Source organism: Anguilla anguilla, chromosome 2 (assembly GCF_013347855.1).
Source record: "Anguilla anguilla isolate fAngAng1 chromosome 2, fAngAng1.pri, whole genome shotgun sequence".
Classification (NCBI taxonomy): domain Eukaryota; kingdom Metazoa; phylum Chordata; class Actinopteri; order Anguilliformes; family Anguillidae; genus Anguilla; species Anguilla anguilla.
This window is the reverse complement of record NC_049202.1, coordinates 52977911-52992765: the sequence shown is the minus strand read 5'-3', so window position 1 is coordinate 52992765 and position 14855 is coordinate 52977911. Positions and strand designations below refer to the sequence as shown.

Here is a 14855-nt window from a genome sequence, read left to right as displayed (position 1 = left end):
TCCTTGATATTATTTTGTAAAGAAGTTTGTCACCGCCCTGTGGAATTCAGAATGTTCAAATGTCGGAGGAAATAAAGAGCAGCTACCTGGGTCAAAGAAATTCTGTTGTAGGCTATGAAATAAACCTAAAGGAACAGTTACTTTAACGATAACGAGTAGCTTATTCGTTAAATATTATAAAGCTGTCTTCAGTTCAAAATACTGAATGTCTGTGTATGATGGTCAGTACAACAAGTGTCACTCAATGCTGTCCTGAAAATAGAATAATAATGCAGTGAAAATATGGTGTGATCTGAAAACTGGTCAATTGCAGAATCAGAAAAATAAATATTCAAACTCAACGAAAGAAATCTGAACATTCGTGAGCTCTTTATTTTTATTAACAGAAGGCTGGCCTTTGTCTATAAACACCGGGCATTTCTATTGCCCTTTAGGACTGGAGTGCTCAAGTAGGCTTGCGTTTTTTATTGTTGACGCTTCGTTTAGGGTACTTGTCCATTTTTCACAATTGAGTGTCTTTAAATGTACTCTACTCATAAACTTGTACATCACAGAACAACTACCCCATTCAATTGACCACTTACAAATATATTTGGTCAAAGTATGTCGTTACATAATTTACATTCTCTACATTTTTTGTACATTCTCTACATTTTTCTTCCAATATAGTAATCTGACTATAGGTATAATAAACTGAGAATAACATATTGTCATATTTATAGGTTTGGAAAAAGGCATCAAAGATCCAATGAAATGTGCAAAAGTATTGAAAAAAAAGGTTTAGATCTGCAACAGTCTTTGATAACTGAACCAAAAGAAGGAGATGCGTTTCGGACACCAAGTCCTTCTTTGCTGCATAAGGGAAGAGTGGTGAACAGGCAGATAATGCATGCAGCATGCTAAACTGCCTTTTCTGTCTTTTAATTTGCTGTTGTAGACATGTTAATAGTTTAGGCTGTTTAGATTTGGTGGGTTCTAAGAATTACCAATCAGTGATACTCAGTGATTACAAAGAACATCAGTAACATGCTACCATAGGGCTCTATACTGGCTTAAGTCTGATGTAGAGAACTGGCCATTCAGCCCATCAGTTTTTAAAACCTTTCACCTCAGTCTAGAATGCACCTAGTACTGTGCAATCCCTTTGCTGTTAAACTTACAGCATTTACAGGCAGCATCAGTGAAAATGCTACTTTTTATTTTCAATGTTGAATTTATTTTATGGAGGTCCTTGGCATGCCATAATTACCATTTTATTTGGATGGATGAACATATGGCCATAACCCACAGCCCACCACAGAGAGGAAGACAAACACCTGCAAAGAGGGCAGGGGGATTGGGACAGAAGAGAGGGAATTCATAGTTAGGTGTGAACTTAATAAGTTTACTGATGTATAAAGACTCCAAACACTTTGTACAAAACCTCTAATTAAGGGTGACTCTTAATAAGTATGTCAGTATTTTTCATCTGTATCTTTGTGTAAAACACTTTGGGTTACATTTGTTGCATGAAAGGTGCTATGTAAAATAAAGTTTATTATTATTATTGTTGTTGTTGTTATTACTTTGCACTGTTAATCTCATTTCCAATCATTAAAACCCTTTCCAACACCCACTCCCCTAAGCACACATGACATTATACTTTAGTTAATCTTCCCCATCTGAGGTCTGTCAGCCTTGTACTGAGAGATAAATGATTGCCAGGGTGTGTGCCAGGGAACATTGATGGATACCGGAGCTGACTGAGATGGTGTCCAGGTTTAAGCTGGCAGCAGAATGGATATGGCTGGAGAGACCTTCTCTTAGGCCATCTCTGGCTGCTTGGAGACCCCACAACTGTTCATTAGTCAGCTGAGCACACTGTGATGATGTCACTGCCTTTGCGTTCTCTGGGCCCAAGCTCTGCAGTTGTTCCTGAGAGAACTCCTGTGTTGGAGAAATTTTGAATTGATTAACATATACTCAACACTTTGGCCATGTTTCAAAATAAAAATCTAAACCTGCTTAAGAATACAAGTTATATTGCTATAAGTTGCAATGCCCTTGCCAATTACGCACACTGCAATCTAATTATTGGAAATAGAAAAGTTGGTATTGGGAATATATTGCATGTGAAATGATGGCTTGCAAATCCTACATATCTTAGATACTGTGCCATCTCAAGTAGAGAGAACGGTGGTAATAATTTTAGGGACCCATAGCCAGAGGGGGCACAAATTATTTGAGATATGCTTCAGGCCCACTAGGGGGGCCCAGTGCGTTACTTTTTCAGGGGGCCCAGAATTCCTTGCTATTTCCCAGCTTCAATACATAGGGTTTGCATAGATATTTTTGACTCTCAGTAAAGCAATATACAGCACTTGAGTCTAGTTTCCCAAGGAAAGAGTTCAGAGCATCTGCCTTTAACCGTACTTACTTTAAAGGTCTTACAGGGGATTGCAGCTATGGCCTGGGCCTTCAGGTAAGGCATCACATCTGGATGTAGTTTTTTTATCTCCTCTACACTCATGCCAGCTGTCAATCAAACACAGATCCCTAACATCATTGTGGTATACAACTGCAGCATGGCAAAACAAGACAGCTACTTTCTCTTTTAGTATTAGTCACTACCAACTATAATTTTATCTATAGACATGAACAATGGTTTTATTTGATATCTAAAATCAAGAAAACACATCCGTTTGTAGGTCAGGGCATTCAATAATAATAATAATGTCTCATTAATCTATGTACAAATGTCAATTTCCAGATAGTTAAAAATAGAATCTCTAGGCTCAATGGGAAGCTGTCTTCAGACCGAATATACTGTCTCACAGTAAAATTAAGTAAATAGTAAATATGCATATGTTGATGCTGGGGTTGAGATCCAGTGATATACAACAAACATGGAACTAATTTGCATCAGGCACAGTAAGGTATTTGAAAATGTCTCACCAGCCAGCACGCCCACCTCTTGTAGCACAGAGCTATTCCAGCTACCAGCTACCCCAAAAACCCGCTCTGCTATCTTCTTCAGCTCCTTCAGGACTGGCAGGGTGCAGGGTAGGGTGCCAATGCGGTGTGCTGCAGAGCTGCCAAAATTGAAGAGTGGCCCATGCTTAATCACTTTGATTTGACAGAGGGCAGTAACACCAATACACACCCCCACATACACAGAACAGCTCTTGATTTAGTGTGAAATATTATAGTTGCAGTATGTCATACAGATTCTGCAGTGTGGTGCAACAGCTCATAGTTCATGGCCTTAAAACCCAACATTCAGCTCTGTCCTCTGACACACTCACCTGTAGGCCTCGGGACTGATTAGGTGGACCTGGCTGGGTTCCACTCCACACAACAACACCCCCAGCCCAGCCAAGTCTGACCCCCGCAGCTTCCCTAGACTGAGTCCAGATGCCTCCAAGAAGCGGTACAACAGGCTAGTCATCTGAGAGGTCACACACAGAATGGGAGGTTCAAACTGAGACTGAAGGAGGGGCACACCCAACAAACCCACCACAATTAGACAGTTAGGAGTTATGGCTAGCTGGGCAGCTATGTAAACTGACCAAGGTGATATACCAGGCCATATTCACTGTGCCTGTTCATTACCTGCTGTAGTGTCCAGCTGCTCTGCTGACTGAGAGCACTCATAGTGTCAACTGAGCTGAGGTTCAGCTCTTTAATGTCTACCTCAGTCAAGGCCAGAGCAATGGATCCCAGATCGATCACATTGTAGCTCCTCCAGGTAGACAGCGGACCCCAGGCCTGACACAAAACAAGAGGGAAGTCATGTCATTACATTAGGTGACCTTTTAACTTAGGGCTGTTCTGTTAAGTTGAATAGAGAAATAAAGTGCATCCATGACATAATATCTAGGGACTGTTTCTACAGCCCTATTTATGACCAAATCTGAATCCTCAGGTCCAAACCTGTTTAGCCCGAGTCTTAAGGGCCATGAGCTGTGTTAGGTTGTACCCCTGTACCGAGCCCAGAAGCTCCACCGTCTGAGTGAAGGTGTCGTTGCTAATGCACTGCAACTCCTCAGCAGACCAGAAGACATTGGCTTCTGACAATTTTCTGATTTTGTCAGCAGTGGGCGCTCTGATCAAATGGCAGTCTGTAGGATAGAATTACAAAAGCAGATTCCAGTACCTGTAGAGGGCTTTATATTTCCTTGGTCAAAAAACAGTGTCTTAAGTTAAATGACTTTGAGTAGTACAACTTGAGCCTTTGCCATAGCATTTTCATGGTAATTTGGCAGATACAACTTGTCACCATGTGACTGCAGTTCTTTTATCTGCAGTTCTCTCTCTCTCTCTCACCAGTCTCTGAGTCTGCATTGGACCAGTTTTGGTGTTCAGCCCCACACACCACCTCAAAAATGGCAGCCAGGAAGTCATCTGGCAGAGGAGTCCTCCCAGCCTGCACCACTAGGGGTAAAACCTCTTCTGGATACTTTAAAAATGAACAGGAGAAGACGGCTGGTAAGTAATGTAGATGGACCTTAAAACACACAATTAACTATTCATTACATTTGTATCTTGTTTAACCCAACAGCTATTCTCCATCACATGAATGTGGTATCCTGGGAGCTGCAGGGGGAACGCACCTTACTGGCCAACACCAGTATTTCGTCTCTGGAAAGCAGTGTGATTAGGGGTCCCATGTCCTGGGTCAGCTCTGCACTCCACTCCACAGGAATCCTAAACCACCCACACAAAAATAAGAGTTCAGTATGGGAGGTAAAAGAAAGCACAAAGTACAGAAAAACAGAAAAAGGTTTTTCACCAATTTAAAGGCAGCATCACTAGCATTGTGTATCAACGGTCCTATAAAATATTGAATTTATCTCACTTTGAAATTTTTTTTTTACTTGGATAAACATCCCAATGACCATTTTTCAGAGGTTATAAAATATTTACTCTGCCTCAGGCAGCTTGTGTCTCGGCCAATACCCATAGAACTGCAGGAGCTTGTCCCTGACTGAGGCCCTCTGCTCTGGGGTAAGCCGGGCACAGCCACGCAGCTGCTGGAGAGCAGCGGGCACGGCAGCTGGTGAAAGGTAGGCACGGATGGCTTCAGGGGGGAAGTGACACAGCAGTGCCCCAAGGAGGTCCACATGATACTCATCTCGAATTCCCTCACTCTGGAACAGCAGAAATAAACTTGCTAGTAATGTAGCAGAGGGAGGGGATATAGTGTGCTGTGCATACATTTTAAATGAAACAAAGCACTGGAGCAAGAAAAATTACTAAGCACCAGTAGCCTAGTAAGGTTTGGTCATTTGTGCTACAGTATATGAAATTCTGGGATTCATGGTACAGTATATGTCCAAAAGTGTGTGGACACCAGAACATCACACTCACATGTGCTTGTTGAACATCTCATTCCAAAACCATTAATACAAGCATTAATACAAAGCTGGTCCCCCCTTTGCTGCTATAACAGCCTCCACTCTTCTGGAAAGGCTTTCCACAAGATTTTGGATCATGGCTATGGGGATTCGCTTCTATTCAGCCACAAGAGCATTAGTGAGGTTTGGCATTCACGTGAGCGATAAGCCCGGCTACCAGTCAGCATTCCAATTCATCCCAAAGGTGTTTGATGGGGCTAAGGTCTGGGCTCTGTGCAGGCCATTTCTTTATGGACCAGGCATTCATCAAACCCATATTCGCATTGCACATGGTGATCTTAGGCTTGTGTCCGGCTTCTCAGCTATGAAACCGATTTCATGAAGCTCCCGACAAACTGTTCTTGTGCTGATGTTGCTTCCAGAGGCAGTCTGGAACTTGGTAGTGAGTGTTGAAATCGAGGACACATACTTTTGTCTGTGTCGTGTATTTGTAAAATTTACAGGTGGAGATATTTACAATTGTAGCAAGCATATTTTGTCTATATAAGTGTATGTAAAACCCTCAGAAAGAGGTTCCCAAAAAAGACTGAGGAAGAAAAGAACAGTGGCCTACTGATGCTGAGAGCAACTCAGGCCCTCACCAGACATTGCAGCACCTTCCTCATAACAGCTTTGCCTTTCTCTGCATGTACAGTAAGGCAGTCGAGGTCCGTGTTACTCAGGGAATATAAAAAATGTTTGCAGGATGAGTTTGGCATGTTGTCCACATACTCCACCCTACAAAAGAGTTGGATCAGCAACAAACAACACACAGCTTAATATGAGCTACAGCTTTGGTCTACAGGCTGCACATTTCAAAATGACCATGCTTTAGCTGGTACAACAGGCATTTATCAAGACAAATAAATGTTGGTTCAACGATATTTTAGGGACCTCACATGGATTGAATACAGATTGTATTCTGCACTCTGTGTTGTTCTCCGTTGATCAGAAATGAACACTTGTGTCAATTATATCTAATAGAAAAAGACTGTTTAGGGAACATGTGCAATATGTGGGATCAAGCAACAGAGTTGAAGTGCTCCCTTAAAAACAACAGGCTGACTGCAGAGATTGAATGAAAGGTGCAACACTTCCTCATAAGAAAGTAATGTTTTGAAAAATAAACATACACCATTTTTTCTAATAAGCGAGTGTCACACTTTTTCACTTTTTATTCAATCTGTTGTAAATGTATAACACTAAAGCTAAAGGATGATACCACAAACACACAGGTCCTTTTGGCTCACTTACGGTAGTGTCAGCAGCAGGATTGAAGGAATGTTAGAGTTTGGTGTGTCCAGAGCATCCCAGTACCTCCAAGCCAAGCAGTTCATCTGGCACAGCAGAAAGATTATCAGCTCCAAATAAACTGTAGTCCTAAACTCAAAAAAACATATTGCCAACTTCCCCCTGAGGAGCTTCCTTGTACAAGTGAAACTGCTTGCTTAATTTTAGATTGTGTGTAACAAAAATTGTAGCAGATGATGTGAAGACCTGGGCCCTGTTTCACAAAGCAGGAAAAGCTAGAAAACTGCACTGAGTAAAGCCTGGAACAGCTCTTTTTACTTCAGTCCACGTTCCAGATTTGGGAGGTTTCTATTTAGTGCACTTATCCAGCAATCTCAGTAATCCTGCTTCATGAAATAGGGCCCAGGGCTTTAACTCATCTCAGCCTGTGGAGTAATGCATTCTGCAAAGTACCTGGAAGGGAGAGAGGAGATGGAAGTTCCGTTTAAAGATAGGGAGGTATTCAATTAGGAACTCTTTGTCCATCCTATGTATTCTGTCACATGTGATGCCCTTCAAGAGCTGCCCATTGCTGATGAAAAACAAGAACAGGCAGGCAGACAGACAGCCAGACAGACAGGTAGGCAGACAGACAGACAGACAGGGGTCACTGCTCAGCTCATAAAATTGACCTCCAAAGCAGCATACACACTCTTCTGATCTCACCTCATCAAGTCAGCTTCTGGAGTGCTCTTGGAGAGGTAATTATATAAAAAGATGGCCTAGAAATAAGTCAAATATAATACAGTTACACATCACAGATATCATTTTGATCAGCTATTGTCAGACATTTCAGTCTCACAGTGCAGAGAAGGCAAATAGCACTGCGTCTGACAGTTCAGCAGCACGTGTTCCACTTCATCTAACTGTGTGCTGGTCTGATGGTCACATACAAATACCTGGCTGCTGGTCAGATGTTTGTCCACCAGGGTGGCGCTCTGTAAACCAGTTAATTTCAACAGGGTGGAAAGAGGCACTTCACTGAAGAGAGCCCCATGGATCCTGCTCAGCACCCCTTCCATGTCCTCTGCAGTCAGCATCTGTCACATAACTCCCCACAATGAGCAATGCCATTACCTCAAACAAGAGCAGAGAGAATGTGCTGCTGAGAATACCACCCCTGCAGACAGTTATTTCAAAGTGTTTACATTACATTACAGGCATTTAGCAGACACTCTTATCCAGAGCGACTTACACAACTTTTACATAACATCCATTTTTACAGACGTATATACAGAGGCAATGCAGGTTAAGTACCTTGCTTAAGGTTACAGTGTCCTACCCAGGAATCGAACCCATGATTTTGGTTACAAGATTAGTTCCTTATACTACACTGCCGCCCATAACAAATAACTTGGCAGCGGTGGGATTCGAACCCACGCCATCGAAATGACTGGAGCCTAAATCCAGCGCCTTAGACCACTCGGCCACGCTACCATGTCGCTACATGGATGTCTGTGGGAGGTGTCCAGTTCGAACCTGGCTGATGATGGCATGCTGCTGGGCAGGATTGAGGCGTGTGATGTGCCGAAGGAGCACGCTTTCTACAGCCTGAGCCAGTTCTGCTGTGTTCACACTGTAGAAGAGGCTGGCATCCAACCCAGAGACCAGAGAACCCAGCTCACTGATGTTACTGAGAGACAAAGTCTGCAGAAACAGACATGGAGAAAGCAAAAAATAAATTATACTTAAAGAAAATCTGACCACCAAAATTAGCTGCATTACTGTTCATTATAACCAATAAAAAATCATTTTTGTGTGTATATTTCATAAGTGGCTGCAGAACGTAATGCAAGCATGTATTGAGCACAGAACTGCTTTAAGGGGTAACTGCAGATACTACAGTGTTAAGGGGTAACTACAGCTGCAGTTTCCAGAGTCATGGTTACATATACTCTAATAGCATACATAAATTATAAATGAAACATGGTCAGACTGTGTAAATGAAAGCTATTACATGGCTTTGAGCAGAAGTGGTACCAGTGCAATAGCGTGAGCTGCTTCACTTCCCACTTATTATCAACTGCCAATTACAGCAGCCTTAGCTGCCTCTAAGTAGCAGCATCCTAACATTGATTTCTTTTTTCATTGGATCATACACAATTTCCTGAGTAAAATGACGGCCTCAGAAACACATTGAAACAATACACTCATCCACTGAGGTTTGAGGATACTGTAGCTCTGTAGCTATGGTGTTTGAGGTGCATACACATGAACTATTTGAGCTGAATGCTCTGCATCTCTGTTGGAGGAAAAAGCTGATTATTAGCTCATGAGTCGCAAGAAGCCAGTTCACCTTGTTGGTGCCCATGTACTTGTGTGCCAGTATAATGGCCTGGCTACGCGTCCAACCAGGGACTTGCTGGAGAACGCCCATGGACTTCTGCACTGCCTGGGCTGACAGAGACTCCAACTGGCTGGGAGTCAGACCAACCACAGCGTTGGACACTGAACCCAAAGACTCGTTCAGGGTCTGGTTTTGTATCACCAGTGACAAGAGCTGAGATTTAAGCTGAGAAAGAGGGGAATGAGGAAAGGTTATTCAAGAAATATTCCTTATCTTGATAATCCACACTGCGTTCATTCAGGCCTGCCTGGTCTCTGGATGTCCCTCACCTTCTGCACCTCTGTCTGGCTCCCCCGCAGCTGGTTGCATTTAATCAACTGATGCAGCAGACTGCGGGCATCACTGGCATCTAACAGCTGCACATTGTCATAGAAACACACCAGCAATCCCAATCTGAAAGGGAACACAGACGCTCATGCCAAGTAAACTGCATTTTACAATTGTGTATAATGGTACTTTTTTGTGTCATTGAAAAACACACTTTAATAGGCTTCCTATCATACAAATCAAATGAGAAGAATTGTTGAGTTATAAAGATGTATTGATAAGGATGTATTGATTGGAGGCCATCAGATAACTTTAGACTAAATCCACAATGTATCTAGCACATACAGGATTAGAACATGCATTTTTCTGGGTTAAACAGAGAAAAAAACATGCTGTTAAAGTATAAACGTATTGTATTATTTGTATGCTGGTGAGATTTTAGATAAGATTACTTGTTAAATATGATAAGATGAGAAATGTTAAATTGGTGGGTGTATGGTACACAGTTTTCAGTAAGGGCTGGATATTATTCACTTAAAGGATCTAACCTGTAAGCAGTGGACACGTTGGTCATGTCAAACCCTGAGGCGTTGATTCTGTGAAGGAATGCTTTGCCAGGGCCTGATTTGATGTCATACACGGAGTCCAGTTGCTTGGTGGCATTGTCGTAATGAATGAAAATCCTCATCTAACAGACATGTTGGAGTGGAATGGTTCATCTGATCAAAATGTGCAGTCTCACTTAAAATAATTTCTTCAAACAACCTTAATTGCAGGTGAAAGAGTTTTTTAAGTACATTACAATTTAATTACATTTAAGCATGTTTAAGCAATTTAATTTGAAAGAAAGTTTCCAAACAAACAGTTATCAAAATATTAACACTAAATGCAAAACTACATACAAATCAAGTATGTCCTCCCAACTGACTGTTCACATGTAAAACCCAGTGAAAAAATTAAGCATTTATTAAAGGCCGACTTCCATATTCCTGATAGACGTTTAGAAGTTTACCGTGGAAACAATTCCCTCCCATCATATCAACTCAAAGGCAGCTCACCTCACTGAGGCTGACCCTGTGAATGCTCTGCACAGCCAGGTGAACCATGTACCTGCCCAGGAACCACAGGTTCTCAGCAGTCATCCAGACATCAGGGCTATCTGGGGTTATCAGCGAGCACAAAGATCAGCAAACTCAATCATCTTTCCTTATTCTCTGAGATCAGATGTATCATCACTACAGTTTCTACTCAGAGATCTCACTGTCTGACATGTATCCACATTTAATTTTCATCAAGAGAAAATGTATTCCTTACATTGCTATTGTTATATTTCATCTAATATGTCCTGACACACAGGATCATTCTCATTCTTGAACACACTGTGGGAGGCGGTACAGAATAAGGGTTAGTGAACTGGGCCTGCAACCTGCAAGGCCGTGGGTTCATTTTCCGGGTGGGGCACTGCCATTGCACTCTTCAGCTCAGTAACTAAAGAGAATTACCTCAGTGAATATCTATCTGTATAAACGGATTGGATGTAAGCTGTGTAAGTCCCTCTGGATAAGAGTGTCTTTTAAATGCCTGAAATGCCAGCGTAACATAATGTACTTCCACTTTACTGTCTGGGTATTAAGTGCTGTTGTTATGCAGTTGTCCTGTCCCAGACAAAAATTCTTGCACTTGCATAATCACACAAGCCATTTAAGTACTGTCCAACAATGTGTCCATAAATAGCAGTGTTGTAACTTTGAAATATATAATAATGAGGCTGGGCATATTATAGGTAAAGTGGAAGAAAATTTAGTCACATTTGGTTTACCGCACACACATTCAAATTCAGACACAAGACACAACATAGTATATGTTTAAGGAAATAGAGAAGAGAAATTATCTCAGATTACAGCTGGATTTAGAGGTCTTCTGCAGTCCCTGAGTGATCCACTTATAGATGGCCTTCTGTGTGGTCACAGAGAACATGTCATACAAGTCCTTAAACACTGCTGTACTGTATGAGATAAGCAGAGGAGAAAATTACAGTTAACAGTCATCAGGTGAATGCCATTACACAGGGGCAGTACCATTTTCATTGACTTGTCGAATTTCCTCCAAAAATCTGGTCCACACTTGAAATTGGAATCTTATGTTTTAGATCAGGGATACCAAAGTTCTTGAAGGGCCATGTACATATGTATTTAGTGTTTAACATTTCAATCAGTTCCTTGCCTTCATTGGTTATATTATTAAATTAGCTGTATACTTTTTATACCTGCACATTTCTATCAATAGAATACAGTTCTGCATATGTAGCAAACTACAAAACCCCAACACATAGTAAACATGTGATTTATTGTTACCATAAATTCTAAATTGCTCTAACTGAAAGAATAATTTTTGAAAAGCAATTAACTTTTGCACTTACAGGTTTCGGAAAGCGTTATCAGAGAGATCTATTGGCAAGTCCGAGATAAAATCCTCTTCAACAAACTCTCCATTTGATAAGCCAAGCAAGGTGCCCATCAAGTCAACACAGAACCCCTCCCTTAGCGCAGACACACATTTCTCTCTGGCCACAGCGAACAGGGAGCGATTGCCACCAGGGCTGTCCTCCAGCGATGCCTTCATCACATCAAAGTCTATGTTTATCAGCACGGTCTGGAAGAAAATGTCTGTGCTTATCATTATGGCCTGGTACACACGTTCTGTGTTCATCAATACAGTCTGGGACAAAAGTCCATGTTAATCAGCACAGTCTGAAAGGCACCATCCAATGTTGATCAGCAGAATCCAGAACAGTCCTGAATACACTGAGAAATGTTGAATGTTAATGGGTACAGCTTTATGAATGCTTTATGCTTTATGAATTTAGTTTAATTATTTCTATATGTTCTCAATGTGTCTACAGAGCTCCCTTCCCTTGATTGCTAACTACAGTCAATTTGTGATATGAGTGCTGATTTATTCATATTGCTCATGGGTACTCTACACAGGGAGTCTAGGTGAAGGATGAAATGCTGACTGAAGCTGACCTGTTCTTTTCTCCCAGCAAAAAGGAGGTGCAGCACAGTGGTAAACTGCAGAATGTCCAGAGAGCTGATCTCAGAGACTAGAAACTGGGGATCTTCAATCAGGGAACTTTGATAATCCCCCAGGATGCTCTGGGGGGTAACACACAATGAGGAGCCCATTTTATAGCCACTCAGGTTTGGACTATGTATACCCATTCTAAAAGTGCAATGACACCAAGCAAATATTGAAGAATATGACTTTATAATGTGCGGTACAACTGCGCATAGAATGTTTACTAATGGTAGACTATTATAGAATCTCTGCACTGGAGTAGGCCTATTTTCTGCCCCATAAGGTGGGGACAGAAAATCCCTGCTAAAGAAGGTTGAAGTATGGTTGTGTGTATTGTTGGTCAGGTGACTGTCTTACTGTGATTCTCTCCATGCTGAGGGAGGCGTTTCTGTGCAGCAGGTACCTCAGGGCCTCCAGTGGGCTCCAGGGCTGCTGTGTACTGACAGACCAAACCCAGCATTTACAAAGAGAATAAATGGCACAATGTGTACCATTTAAACAACACTCTGCAGTCCTGTACAGTATGTGTTTGAAAGGATAAGGAAGAGCAAAAATGCACAATTACGCTAAACAACACAGCCGGTTCTTTACAGTAATTGCATCTTTAACAAAATTCCAGGATGCAAATTTGCTTTACCTTGCAAATATGTACGCATCAGCAAGAGCTAAAAATTTAAAGAAAATAATAGTGTCAATGACATCTGTGAATATATACAAAAGTAATATTGAAATTACTCAATCCTAACTCATGCTTGTTAACAGAGTGTTAGTATACCATGAAAGTTAAAATGAAAAACTTACCATGAATGTATTTCCTGGACAAAACTTCATCCTAAAATACATATATATATATATATATATATATATATATAATTTTTTTTTTTTTGATCAGAACTAAAAAGCTAAAAGTAATTTTTTGAAAATCAAAAGTAATACATGACATACCAGAGCTTTTTTCATCAATGGTGGCAAGTCTTTAAGAAGAAACACACACAAGAATAAAAACATAAAATGCATACACAGATGAATACTGTTATAATGCCCATAATATTTTGTGTAATCTTTTACTACAGTGGTTACTATGTCTCACCAGACTGGGGCACTCTGTCTTGAGGGTCTGAGGATGGCCCAAGACTTGGGAGGAAAAAGGGCAGCAGGAGCAGCAAAGTCGTAGTCATCCCGCACTGTAGTCATCTGATCCTACCTATCAGATACTGATCCAAGAAGAGCAACACTGTCTCAACCATTCCCCACCATCTGATCCCAACTATCAGATATACTGGTCCAAAGAAGAGGAACACTATCTGAGCCATCCCCCACCATTTGATTTCGTTCAAACTTAGCGTACAAGTGGGGACTGTTCTTGGGCGAACAGTTGCCAGATACTGACCTTAAACACGACCTTAAAGGTTTCTTTTTATTTTTTACTTTGGATCAAATGTGTCAACAGCCAAGACAAGCCTACACACAAAATTTGGTTGGATACACATCAGAAAAATTGCAAAGGATTACCCACCGCTGAAAATAATGACCTTATCTGATTTTACTTTCAGAAAAGTCCTGTATTAAATTCGTTGAGTGTGCATGTAAAGTACTTAGAAATTAAATGTATTGTACAATATACAAAAAAAAGATCTCACCAACAGAAAGTGTTTTCTTCAGTATTCAGGCTTCGCTTGGGGTGCCTGGCAATGTGCATCTCATTCCCTCCGCTGATCCAGATTTTCCAAATCTTGGAAGCAGCCCCACAATTTAACCCCACTTAACCTCTCTTCCCACTGCAGAAATCAGAGTTCTATATCCAAAGTTTTAAGGACACAAAGGAAACGCAAAGCCAGAAATTAAACGAACAGTCAACAAATCAATAAATGAGCAGGCATTTCAGATATGGTCCCTTGATTTACAGCTACGCACTTTGATTTTTCCTCACTCATCCAAGACTTTTCTTTAGCCCTGAATGTGAGCCATCTCTATTCAGGCACGACCTTTACTCAAGGCTGTGCTGCACAGAGTGTTCAGTCAGCTTGGTGAAATGTGACTCCATTATACCCAAAGGAGCTGGCAGGTGTAATTTACTGCAGAAATGTACCTTAAACAGAACCAGATGTAAAAACATATTAAGAACGTTAAATGTCTGTTAGTTATGTTTCCCTAATGCTTCAGGGTTTCTTCAACATCTAGTTTGTAATTTACTAGAGAATTCAATCCCCTCATCGCCCCTCACACAAACACAGACACACTCAGTCCCTCAAAGAAACTATTGTTGCCCAGTACAATGACATAGTGAATTGGAGAGATGCTGCAACAGACCCTCAGAAGCAAAAGATGCCCATAGGTCCCAGGTAGAGACAATTTCCCACTCTCACCCATCTCCCTTTGAGATGCTGCTCAGCCAACAGCATGACACAATCAGGGATGTGTTTGTCAGTCAATTTAACATTGTCTTGTTCAGACTACTGTTTTTCTACAGAAAATACATTTGATGTGTTGCTTTGTAC

At 41.3% G+C, this 14855-nt stretch overlaps 1 protein-coding gene and 1 non-coding gene across 2 annotated transcripts; both read right to left on the bottom strand.

Moving 5' to 3' along the window:
* Positions 1-346: 346 nt before the first annotated feature.
* On the bottom strand, positions 347-14773 carry LOC118220905 (otoancorin-like). Its single transcript, XM_035405349.1, has 30 exons — positions 14272-14773; positions 13998-14152; positions 13448-13571; positions 13303-13331; positions 13159-13189; positions 12995-13022; positions 12715-12796; positions 12306-12434; positions 11699-11931; positions 11181-11284; positions 10338-10438; positions 9828-9967; positions 9282-9405; positions 8962-9177; positions 8145-8312; positions 7565-7705; positions 7332-7387; positions 7080-7197; positions 6630-6712; positions 5978-6113; positions 4906-5129; positions 4593-4686; positions 4306-4438; positions 3913-4100; positions 3592-3747; positions 3285-3427; positions 2935-3071; positions 2417-2514; positions 1734-1926; positions 347-1316 (listed from the first exon to the last, which is right to left on the bottom strand). The coding sequence occupies exons 3-30, from the start codon at positions 13533-13535 to the stop codon at positions 1246-1248; spliced, it is 3444 nt and encodes a 1147-aa protein (XP_035261240.1). The 5' UTR covers positions 13536-13571; positions 13998-14152; positions 14272-14773; the 3' UTR covers positions 347-1245.
* Positions 8021-8102, bottom strand: trnal-uag. The gene has a single exon. It is a non-coding gene; the product is annotated as a tRNA-Leu (tRNA).
* Positions 14774-14855: the final 82 nt, after the last annotated feature.